The sequence below is a fragment of the Globicephala melas genome, chromosome 16 (genome assembly GCF_963455315.2).
Source record: "Globicephala melas chromosome 16, mGloMel1.2, whole genome shotgun sequence".
NCBI lineage: Eukaryota > Metazoa > Chordata > Mammalia > Artiodactyla > Delphinidae > Globicephala > Globicephala melas.
The window spans coordinates 11,768,714-11,781,458 of record NC_083329.1 but is presented as its reverse complement, the minus strand read 5'-3'; the positions used below and the strand labels follow the sequence as shown (position 1 = coordinate 11,781,458).

General features: G+C 41.7%; 1 protein-coding gene across 3 annotated transcripts in view; it reads left to right on the top strand.

Moving 5' to 3' along the window:
* DENND10 (DENN domain containing 10) overlaps nt 1-12,745 on the top strand; it is a 40,986-nt gene that overhangs the window by 24,287 nt on the left and 3,954 nt on the right. For 2 of the 3 annotated variants that reach the window (XM_060286653.1, XM_030839366.2), the window contains 6 exons: nt 829-1,025; nt 2,354-2,433; nt 5,604-5,752; nt 7,063-7,174; nt 8,996-9,096; nt 11,715-11,822. In XM_060286653.1, the coding sequence (XP_060142636.1) occupies nt 829-1,025; nt 2,354-2,433; nt 5,604-5,752; nt 7,063-7,174; nt 8,996-9,096; nt 11,715-11,822 (747 nt within the window). Of the gene's footprint in view, nt 1-808; nt 1,026-2,353; nt 2,434-5,603; nt 5,753-7,062; nt 7,175-8,995; nt 9,097-11,714; nt 11,823-12,745 lie in introns of all 3 variants that reach the window. The other variant, XM_060286654.1, reaches the window with a different exon arrangement.

The window sequence follows — 12,745 nt, the reverse complement described above, 5'->3', positions numbered from 1 at the left end:
GTAACAGCAAAGAAAAAGATGGCTTATCGTATTTTCAATTCAGTTTTTTTTATTTTTCATGTCGACATGAATTTAAAAGGGATTTGCTTAAAAATAAGTGGCGGGGAGCTCCTTACCCTTATGAACCGAGGAGTGCCAGGTGTTGATAACTGCTGAAGCTGTGGGATGGAGGCTCATTTTATCATTCTACTTTTTTTTAATACTTGCTATTTTCCATAATAAAAGGGTTTGTTTTTAAGTCTATAGATCAAAAACTGGATTTTTACTACTATATGTTCAGTTACTGTTTCTCTAACGTTTAGGCTATTTTTGCCTGGAGTAATTATTAGCAAATTGTTCCTATTTTGTTACTGAGGTGTTGACTTTGGTGAAACTACATATATGACTGTTTAACCATTATTATTAAAATTTTAAGTATAGAATGCATACTGTCAGTACATAGCATATGACAGAGATTTCACCATTTTCTTAATTTCCAGTTTTCAACAAACCCATCCATTCTATGTATTCATTAATGATCCTTCCAACTAGATTAAAAGGTAAAGTGTGGGAGGAGATAGGGAAGACCCCTAGCAAACCTCTAAGGCTACATTTTCATTCATGATTTGTTAGAAAAGCTTTTTACTCAGGTGGCCTAAAATTCAAGATCAGGAGAGCTAGCTAATGTAACCAGGAGAGGTAGGTGAGAATTGGGGGTTCTCACGTGCTCTGGGTTGCTTTGTAAAATGGGGTGTTAAAACTGATTCCACTAAGTGCTTCTGAGTAACCAATCAATTCACTTCCTTGCTGCTGTTTGACATTCTCACAGTGACCATCTTTCCACCGTAGAAAAGGACACAAATGGAGAAGTTCTGTGGGTGTGGTGTTATCCTTCCACGACAGCTACTTTAAGGAACCTACTGCTGAGAAAATGCTGCCTTACAGAGGAAAACAAACTTCTCCATCCCTTCGTCTTTGGTCAGTACAGAAGAACATGGTTTTATATCACAACAGTTGAAGTTCCAGATTCTTCCGTTTTGAAAAAGGTATGACTGTATGAGGGTCAAAAAACGAAAAATATTTTAAGTGATGTAAGATTCCAATAACCCTTAGCTTTAGACTTCATCATTCACAATACGCTTTGGAAAAATATTAAATATATGACTTTAATTGGGAATGTTCTCTTTCACATTTCACTCTCATTCATTGTATTTATTGGTGTATATTATTTGACTGACCTGGGGTTGGTATAGCGAAGCCTTTCCCAGGTTATACTTGGATGGAGTAGAAATGTAGAAGTATTTTCAAAGCCTGGACTCTGATTAAAAGTGGGAAGAAGTATTTTTCCATAACTAAAAACTATTTTAAAGGTTATAATTATCCTAGTTAAGAAAACTTTTTCATTTGTTTATGGATGATAAGGATATGTTAAGAATAGAAAGGATAATTGAGGAAATTCATGTGTTCTGTAGACTTTGTGTGTGTGTGTCATTTCATATGAATGCCATCAGGTGACAGACTAAAAACCAGTAAGTATGTGGTCGTTGTGCACTTTCCTAGTCCCACAGAGCCAGTGGCTTTTTCAGAGGAAAGAATATTGGAAAGAAGTGGCTGAGCTCCTGGTCGGTTTCTGGGTGGGGACTTCTTTTACAATTTCAGGGCTGATTTTATAGTCAATCACCAGACAGTATGCAGCATGTCCAGTTTAAACGTAAGGAATTACGTTTAAAATAACAGGAAGGCAACAATTTAGAAACTGTAAGAGGTTTAAGATAAAACAGAGATTAGTAATTAGAAAATGTAAATTGCAGAAAGATACTCATTAATGGGAATAATAGGTATATGATTATCAGAAATTTATACGTATAATAATAGAGGCATATAAATAAATGAAGGTTATTATAACAATGCCCTTTAGCCTATATAGCATTTTACAGAGAATTGACTATTTTGGGAACTGTATGATTTTTACTGTATGAATTTTACTGAAACGTATTTTTGTTGTTTTCCATCCTTCTATTTCATTAGTGGAAAACAGTCACTATGTGGTAGGTCTGATACGGCATTCTTAGTTCTGCTTTGTTGAGGGTAGGGGGGCTTAAATAAAAAGTCACATTTCTGATATTTTTGAAATATTTTTATATTTTTGAGGAAATAACTCTAAAAAATTAAATATATATGTATATATAATTTTTTTTATGTGTGTATATATACGTAAAAGTATAAAGAGGCAAGTGAGGACTTGGTACATTTTGGTCTTTTCTTTTTAATGCTGGTATGTCTTATATAAGAGGCTTGTTAGGATATAGTAATAAAGATTAATTCTATTAAAGTGTCTTTAAAGAGTGTACTTTTGTTTGTTTGTTTTGGACAGGTGACTCATTTTTCTATTGTTCTGACCGCCAAAGATTTTAATCCAGAGAAATATGCCGCCTTCACTAGGATATTGTGTAGGTCTGTATGAAAACTGTATTAAATGCTAATATACAAAAATGAAGATCTTACTCAATAGTAATACAGCAGATTTCTACACTGAGGAAGCATATTTCAGCCTTCTGTTTCCCCAACTTAACCTTTACTGGCCCTACAAACACTGTTTTATCAAGAGGAACTTTGTCTTCTGCTTCCATGGTACTGCTCCTCTTATTAGGGAAAATGGTGGAGGGGAGGAGAAGAGGCAGTTTGCACAACTATTGTAATTTCTGGGTACTTTGAGTCACTTGCCACTTTTGGTCTGTTACTTCTGCTCGTTTCCAATCTGGAACTTTCCTTAGGATGGAAGTGGTAAGCAAGCTGGTTCATTTGTGGCAAGGTCTGTGTGTGGGAGTCATTTGGGGAAAGTTTAATGGGCATTTTGAATTATGCTAAAGCACAGGAAAATATTTCTTAGCTGGAATGCTGAGGAACTGAGAAACTGATTTTTTGGTTAATCGTTAAACTGAAGGATAGACGCCTTCAGTTTCATCCCAGCCGTTGAAAAAATTTAACTAAAATATACAGTCTGCTTTTTTGCCTTGATAAGTGTATCTGGTGGAATTAATGAAATCCGTCTTATATGTTAGGGATATTGGCTTTTTCTTTAATCAAGACTTTTTCAGGGTTTGGGATTTTGTTTTTTTTCTAATATTGTTACTAGATAGAATTATAATTCTCAGTGTTATGTATTACTCTCAGCCCTCAGGTTTATGCCCAATAAGTAGGTTTTTTTTGGGGGGGTGGATAAGGGGAGTTGTTTCTGTTTTTCTCACCATAAGTCTGATATATGGTTGTCTTATTTGCAATTTCTGTGTATGACCACGTGCACATGCACGCATGGGTACGCACACAGCGCAAGAATACAATCTTATCACCTAAGTGTTTCGGTTAGGTTGTATTTTGACAAAATGCAGTTTAATTGTTTTTGCAGTCAGCTGTGATAAGAAAGGCTTCTTGCTTTCAGTGAGATAAATTCCAGGTGTATGGCTCGCTGTGGAATATAAACAGTTTTCTGCAAATGCGGCACTGACACAAAGGGAGATGATTATTGTTAGAAGGGGCTCCATCCAGAAGCCGTGAACTAAAAACACTGCAAAGTTGTTTTTGAACAAACGTTGGACTCCCATTTCATTTGATTGAGTCAGGGTTAGGTTACTCAACTGAATTCACTGGGAAATGTTCTGGGGCCCAGAAGGCGAGGTTGCTTTAGACCCCACTTCCTGCCCAGGAGGAAGCCCAGAGGGTGTCTCTGCTTGTGCAGAGCTGTGGCTTTGTCACATTCCGGATTCTCTTCTCTGTCACAGTTACAAGAGAAATGAGGGCTCAAGCTATGGCCAGCCGCCCGCTCTGACCCCACCCCTTACCGCACTTGAGTGCTTGCCCTAGCGCCTGTCCACGCTCACGTGCTCATGTGCACACACACTCACTCTCCCCGTGTGCACGTGTGCCTGTTCACACACACAGAGACAAGCACTGTTTTTTTTTTCACTTTCCCTTTATTTTCTATTTTACTTTTATTGAGGTATAGTTGATTTACAAAGTTGTATTAGTTAGACTCACACTTTTTTTTGTTTTTTGTTTTTTTTGCGGTACGCGGGCCTCTCACTGTTGTGGCCTCTCCTGTTGCGGAGCACAGGCTCCGGACGCGCAGGCTCAGCGGCCATGGCTCACGGGCCCAGCCGCTCCGCGGCATGTGGGATCCTCCCAGACCGGGGCACGAACCCGTGTCCCCTGCATCGGCAGGCGGACTCTCAACCACTGCGCCACCAGGGAAGCCCTAGACTCACACTTTTTGATGGTGGTGAGGTGCTCCCTCCCGTTAATGGTGAGAGGTGCCCTCCACAGTACGCTGCTCACGTGGCCATGGAAACCCGCATGGAGGGGTTCATTCCCCCTGTGGGATCTGGGTCCAGATCCATGACCCCTTTCTATAATTCTAAATTTTAAAAAATAAATTTTATTTTATTTAAAAAAAATTAATAATTTGAATGGTGTTTTTTGGTTTCCTGCTTTGTTTTGGTGGTGGTAATGTAAGCACATCGTAAAAAGAAATGCAAATAATGCCAAAGAGTATACAGTGAACCCTAAGTCCCTTCCTTCCCCTCTTCCCCATCTCTAATTCTACCTACCGACTCCCCATCCCAAGGCAGCTCCTGGGCTTCCCTTCTCTGTATCTTACTGGAGATATTTTCTTCATATATAAGCATGTATATGGGGTTGACTGTTCTATATATATGATAGTTTACAATATTCATTGTTCTTTGCCTTTTTTCCCAAATTTATGCATTGAAATAATTTTAAAACACTGATGACTGACAAAATTTAGTAAGCAGTTAAATCACATGCTTTTTTCACTTAGTCTACAGTAAATATAGTTTTCAAGTGATCTTTCTTAAACAATTATTTTATTTTCGTCCCAATTTTCTATCCCTTCAGCTACTAAAATGCCCAAGTAGACCCAGTCCTGCTTCTCCAGAAGAATTTACATTTACTTACTTATAGGAAGATATTTCAGGGGAAAGGGCTGATTTCACATGTAAGCTGTAGCCAGTTTCCTGTCAGCATTTTCTGGAAGTTTTAACTTGATGAATGTGTCTAGTGTGCATTTATCACCAGAAACTTAAAGGAGTTTGATTTCTTAATTATCTAAATACAGCTACCTCTGAGAACTCTGATAATAAATATAGGTTCTACACCTAATTACTGCTTTCTTTGTGAACCATGCATAAAACTCCTTTCTTGTCAGAGGATATCCAGCAATAAAACAGTTGTTATGACTAACAAAAACAGTTGTGAATGTAAGACATAAAAAGAGATAAGGATACAATGTTCTTGAGAACAGCAGGGCCTCAGAAAGTCCATAGTTCATTCTCCTGCCTAAGTGGACCACAGCAGGCCTCCCCAGATGTAACAAGAGGGCTGACTTCACAGAATTGTTGAAGGTTGTTCAAGTGGTTGTTTTGTTTTTCTAATAGATTTTCTAATTAAATTTATAGAAGTAACCACATCATGAAAAGATTCAGGCATTCACAGGTGTATTAGCAAGTTGGCTTAGATTCTTTAGAACGTACCCATACCTGGCCTCGGTGCGTTTCTCCAGGTGGTTCATGCTAACTAGTAGCACACTTGCTTTCTGTCCTTTCTCACAGAATGTACCTAAAACATGGGAGCCCAGTTAAGATGATGGAGAGTTACATCGCGGTTCTCACAAAGGGGATATGCCAGAGTGAAGAAAATGGCTCTTTCCTTAGCAAGGATTTTGATGCCCGAAAGGCATACCTTGCAGGCTCCATCAAAGGTAATAAATAAATAAAAAGAAGCAAAAAAGAAACAAAAACCCATCCCAGATGAGTCCATCCCAGCAACAACAAAATCCCCAAGCCAAGGACAATCTGTCATTAGACTCTGTTATTTCATCTTTCCATATATTTTCATCTACATGATATTTGTTTCCTATGCAGGAGGGTAGTTCAACTTCTACATTTCCTTATGTGGTTAGAACTCTGTCAGGAAAGCAGACTTCTGCGGTGTTTCTTTCCATATGATTGCAGCTGTTAAGACAGAAATGTACTTTCACCAGTGAGCTAAAGTTCATGGGTCGAGGTCTCCACTGACTTCCATCATTTTCCTTTCCTTAGATCTTAGCAGTGACCTGTTCCACCTGGGGAGCTCAAGCCCCTGACCCAGAGTTCCCATTCCAACTCCCCATCCCTCTCTCCTCGCTGGAAAGTCCAGCCTAGGGCTAAACCGAGACATCAGGTCCTTAAAAGGGAGGAGAGGAGAACTCCTAGGGCGATGCTGGCCTTCTTTCTCATCCTCCCACAGCACCTGTCTTCACTCTTTTTTTCTGACCGTGTTGGATCTTCATTGCTGCGCGCGGGCTTTTCTCTAGTTGCGGCGAGCGGGGGCTACTCTTTGTTGCGGTGCGCAGGCTTCTCATTGCAGTGGCTTCTCTTGTTGCGGAGCATGGGCTCTAGGCACGCGGGCTTCAGTAGTTGTGGCTCGCGGGCTCTAGAGCACAGGCTCAGTAGTTGTGGCTCACGGGCTTAGTTGCTCTGCGGCATGTGGGATCTTCCCAGACCAGGGATCGAATCTGTGTCCCCTGCATTGGCAGGCAGATTCTTACCCACTGCGCCACCAGGGAAGCCCTGTCTCCACTTTTGATCCTACTGTTTTATATGGTTTCTAAGCATCCCTGTTGAGGTGTTAGGTGTTTGTCCAACTGTCTCACAAGGACTTATGCAATGATGTGTATGTGGGTTTGGGGGGGGGGTCAGTGAACATTTTTTAAAATTTAAGTTTGCACGACACCGAGGATGGTGGTTCCCTTCATATAATTCCACTTTCTTGTGAGTCTGGCTTCATCTGTGCATCCAGCATACTGTCCCTTGAGGGAGCAGGTGTAGCTACTGTAACGCCCATCCTGGGGAGCAGATGTATGAATTGATATGCCCATCCACCAAATAAGGTGCTTCTGTACTTATAACATTTACCTAAGTTTATTCTGTGTTGAAAATAATTTTGCATTCATACAAGAATAATTTCCAGTAAAAACTTGATTTCCTTGTATAATGTTTAATGCAGTAACATAATTATTTTTGTTTTAAGACATTGTATCTCAGTTTGGAATGGAAACTGTTATCTTACACACAGCACTGATGCTAAAGAAAAGAATTGTCGTCTATCACCCCAAAATAGAAGCTGTTCAGGAGTTTACCAGGTATGGTCTCTTATCATTAAAAAGTGTAACCTTTTTTTTTTTTGCGGTACGCGGGCCTCTCACTGTTGTGGCCTCTCCTGTTGCGGAGCACAGGCTCCAGACACGCAGGCTCAGCAGCCATGGCTCACGGGCCCAGCTGCTCCGCGGCATGTGGGATCTTCCCGGACCGGGGCACGAACCCGTGTCCCCTGCATCGGCAGGTGGACTTTCAACCGCTGCGCCACCAGAGAAGCCCAAAAAGTGTAAACTTTGTTGGCAGCCACTTTGGGGCCCTCTGTGTCACTGTGTACCCTGTTCTTTGCACACTGGTATAAACAGGCTGAGTTAGGTTGGGGGTGAAATACCATTTTGGTGTAATGTTTTAGTTTAGATTGAGTAGTTCAAGGTTACTGAATTTGAACATTCTTCTTTAAATTTTGAAATATGAATATTTTGGAGCGGGGAGTTTGCAAACTTTCCCTTGCCAGAAAGTAAATATCTTAGGCTTGTAGCCATACGCTCTCTGTCCCGACTACTTAACTGCCACAGGTTGCATAAAAGCAGCCATGGACAGTCCATACGTAAATGAATGAGCTCGGCTATGTTCCAGTAAAATCTTATGTGCAAAGACGGGCATGGGCCATAGTTGCCTGACCCCTGAGCCATAGTTGCCTGACCCCTGTTTTAGGTAAGTTGTTTCTTCCATTCAATTTTATTACAGACTGTATTATTTATATAATAAATACAGTTTGTTTTGTTTTCCTTGCCAAATCGAACTTAGATCCTTCTTTAAAAGCAGGGGAACTAGTATTTATGCTGTTTACCGTATGCCAGGCATTGTATAAGTCACCTTAAATTATTAACTTTACTTATGACAAGAACCCTGGGAGGAAGTGTTACTGCCCTGTTTATAGATGAGAAGATGGAGGCGAAGGGTGAGATATTGAGAAGAAGAAAGACTTGCTAGTCAGAAGGACCTGGGTTAAAGTCCTGGGAGGCAACTTTTTAGCCTTGTGACCACATAAAGTGTACGTAATGTTTCTACGCCTCAGTTTCTTTATCTGTAAAATGAAGATGATAATACCTGCCTCGTTAGCTTGGTTTCAGGATTGGAAATAATTTGTGTATCGTGCTCAGCATGTACCTTGTCCATAGTGGGCACTCTAGAGACGATCATTGTTATTATGATTGTGATTGCCTTAGATCTTGGGTAACAGGACCAGAGTTTTTGCCCGGCTCTGACTCCCAAACCTTGTATTTTTCCACCCAATTACCCTTTTCCTCTCCATTTATGCTTCTGAAATGGGAGTGTCCACAGCTTCTGAGATATGTAGCAGGCCACCAGGGGGTTCACAAAACCACAGATAAATTCGGCACCTACTTCTTCCTGTTTTATTGGAAGTTTCTTTAAGAAAACTTATTTTTGTATAAAAACAAACACAAAGTAGTTGGCAAGTTTGGCTGGAATTTTAAATATGAAATGCGAGACTTCAAAAAAATTTCTTGCTTGCAGGGCCCACTTTGGATTTTACCCTCAGGCTCCCTCCATGGCAGTCTGCAGAGTGGGCGTTGGGAGGAACACTTCAGAAGCATCCTTCCTTGCCACCATGGAGATCTTTTGAAACTTTACCTTGAGCCTTTTGTAGCCAATCTGACCCAACAGTCGGTGTTTAAAACATTGCATTACTTTACTTTGAAGCCTGGAGGAGGTGTTGGCATGTTTAGGGCTTGTTCTTCCTCTGCATCTGGTAACCAGTTTCCTCCCCCAGAAGAAGAGGGAAGAGGATGGGCTGAGTCTCAGGTGTGGGCTGGCAACCATCTGTGTTCTCACCTTGACCCCAGGACTCTGCCTGCCCTGGTGTGGCATCGACAGGACTGGACCATACTTCACTCCTACGTGCACCTGGATGCCGACGAGCTGGAAGCCCTGCAGATGTGCCCAGGTAGACAGCAGGCTCCCAGGGGATGAGAAGCTCAGCTTTACCAGGGGTGTTTGTTTCGGGGGATTTTTTTTTTTTTTTTTAAGTGCATTCCTAAGGGGCATACTGATCTTTTTTTTTTTTTTTTTTGGTAAATGCAACCGTTTTTTTTCCCTTAAAAAGTTTTTTTAATTAAAAAAAAAATTGTGCACCTGAAACCAACACAACATTCTAAATCAACTATACTCCAATAAAAATTATAAAGTACAAAAAACATTGTGGTAAAATACACATCACATAAAAGTTACCCTCTTTTTTTTTTTTTTGGCCGTGCCTCATGGCTTATGGGATCTTAGTTCCCCGGTCAGGGATCGAACCCACGTCCCCTGCACTGGAAGGCGGATTCTTAACCACTAGACCACCAGGGAAGTCCCTAGAAATCTTAATTTTAATGTGTTGGGACTTTTTAGGCTTTTATGATTTTATTTTTTATATTTTGTTTAAGAAAAGTTCTATCCCAACAGTAGAAAGGTATTCTCCTATATATTCTAGTAAAAATTTTTAAAGCTTTTTCATCCCCATTTAAGTCTTTAATCTGCCTGGCATTACTATTTTTTGTAGGGTGTGGGTTTGGGATCTGGTTCCATTTTTTTCCATTTGGATGGCAACTTGGCTCAGGAACACTTACAGAATAGTGTCCCCTCTCCAGGAATCTGCAGTATCATTTCATTTCATTGATTGATTGATTGATTGATTTATGGCTGTGTTGGGTCTTTGTTGCTGCGCGCGGGCTTTCTCTAGTTGCCACGAGCGGGGTCTGCTCTTCGTTGTGGTGCGCGGGCTTCTCATTGCGGTGGCTTCTCTTGTTGTGGAGCACAGACTCTAGAGCGCAGGCTTGTGTTGTAGGAGCTCTGGCCAGGAGCCTCGATAACCAAATATACATTTCTTATTATATCACAATATTACAGCCCCTTTATTTCCCAAATGATGGAAGAATTATGGTGTGTATTAGTCAAGGAAGCGAGTCATCATGCAATAAACATTTTTTAAGCACCTAGTATATGCTGAGGTCTTGGCAAGTTGCCGTATTATATAAGACAAGACACTTTTCCTCAGTGACTTTATGATCCAATTGGCAAGAAGATCAATTGAAACTGAGCGGGGCCCTATGGGCCTCCCAGGCACGGAGGCCTTTTTGTCCCCCATTTTTTGTAGACAAGACTCCAGCCTCCATGACTTACCCTGAGTTCCAAAGGGCAGATTCGAACAGTTGCAAATCAAGGGAGGAGCAGCCAGGTCACCACCTCTAACTGCAGGAGACTACAGATATCTTCTGTGAAGGTCCAAATTGGCTTCGGCCATTTTCAGCTTCTTCTCCACCTCTGGAGTCCGTCTCCAGCAAGGGTCCTTCTGCCCAGTGCCATTCAAGCCAATAGAATGAGTTTTCGTTTCGGAAGCAAAGGAAAGCTTCATCCTTCGATCAAAGAATGGAGAGGTCGCAGCTGGTGCATCCACGCTCTCCCCCGCAAACCGGGGTCGGGGCTGTTTTATAGGGATCTCGTTTTGTGGGTGGGACAGCAGAGCTCTCGCAAGTTGCCTGCAGGGCTCACGCTCCAGGTGGCAGTGCCGGGCCGCAGTCTCTCTGCACACGGCCCACTGCTGCCATCTTGAGCTCCAGGTTTTTGGTTTTGTTGCTGCTGTTTTTTTTTAAATATATAAATTTATTTATTTATTATTTTTGGCTCTGTTGGGTCTTTGTTGCTGCACGTGGGCTTTCTCTCTAGTTGCGGCGAGCAGGGGCTACTCTTCGTTGCGGTGCGCAGGCTTCTCATTGCGGTGGCTTCTCGTTGCAGAGCACGGGCTCTAGGCACGCTGGCTTCAGTAGTTGTGGCATGCGGGCTCAGTAGTTGTGGCTCACGGGCTTAGTTGCTCCGCGGCATGTGGGATTTTCCTAGACTAGGGCTTGAACCCGCGTTCCCTGCATTGGCAGGTAGATTCTTTACCACTGCGCCACCAGGAAAGTCCGCTGACGTTGTTTCTTAAATGCTGTCACTTGGTGAAGTAAAAAATTGGTCCTCAAAAAACAAAAAAAATTTTTTTTTTTTTTAATCATACTGCTGTGTGAAATCCAGAGTCTGGGAACCATTGTCTTAACACCAATTCCAGAAGTCTGCTAATTCTTGAGTTGCCCTGATTCCTTTAGCATTTATTGTATCAGATCTGAAATTGGGGAAGATGATGCTGTTTCCACTATGCTATCCCTGAGGAACCCGAGTGTTTGGCTATGACTTTCCTGTTGACAGAGACCTAGGGGGGACAGTGGTCAAGAGAATCCTTGCTGCCTGCTGCCTCCTCTGTCATTCTTGACCCAAATAACGATGACTGAAAAGCAGATGCTTTGCTTCAGCCTTCCTCCTTGACACCGAAACCTAGTTTTGGAACATTTTGAGTTGCTTGAGTTTCTTCAGGCAATTGGCAAAAATGTCATCTTAATAAATGCCGCGGGATATGGCTAAAATGCCCTGGATAAATAAAGCAGAGAAGAAAAGCAGCTGATGAGCTTTTAGACTCACTCCTTTCTTGGTATGTTCACAATGTGATTTCTTCCTACTCTAGTAACGCTGGTCCCCTCTGTAATGCAGGTTACGTCGCTGGATTTGTAGACTCGGAGGTGAGCAATAGATCTGACCTGTATGATGTGTTTGTGAATCTGGCAGATGGTGAGATTACCATTGCCCCGCTTGCAAAAGGTTAGTTCTCTGTTCTGTTCTGTTGACACAAGATGTAAGCCAAGCAGTTGTATTTTTTAGGCTGATTCTCCCTTTTGAAGGCCTGCTTCACCTGTTGTGCTGGAGGGATTTTTCTGTTTCTAGAACACAGCATTCATGTTAATAGACCTGACCCTTTTAGGGATACATCTGAGGGCTTACGCTGTACGGTTATATGTTAATAAGATAAATGGTCTGTTTGTCTTGTTTCTTCAGTTTCCTATTCAAACAAGGTGTATTTGTTATCTATTGCTGCATAAGAGATGACTTCTAAACTTAGTGATTTAAAATAGCAAATACTTATCTCACAGTTTTGGTGGGCAGGAATTTATGAGTGACTTAGCTAGGAGGTTCTGATTCAGGGTCTCTCATGAGGTTTTAATCAAGATATTGCCAGGGCTGCAGTCAAATGAAGGCTCAACTGGGGCTAGAGAATCCATTTCCAAGCTGACTCACATGGCTGTTGACAGGAGGCCTCACCACATGGGCCTTTCCATAGGGCAGCTTGAGTGTTCTCACCACGCGTCTGCTGGTCTCCCCAACAGTGAGCAATTCAAGAGAGGGGGGACCACAGTGCCTTCTGTGACCTAGTCTAGGAAGTCATACATGATCACTTCCTCCACATTCTATTTGTTAAAGCAAGTCATTAAGGGAGAAGAATTAGACTCCACCTTGTAAAGGAAGGAGTATCAAAGTGTCTGTAGACATTTGTCACCACACGAGGGTTGAACATGACTCCCGTGTGGAAAATCTTTTTGAAGGATGTCTCAGTAAGCAGCAGGGAATGAGAGTATTCTTGGGGCTAATGACCAAGAAAGGGTGTTCTAGTGTCATAGGGTCATCTCTGGCAACTGTAAATTATCCTAAATTACAGCTGCACAGAGTAGAAAAGATTGGGTTAAATA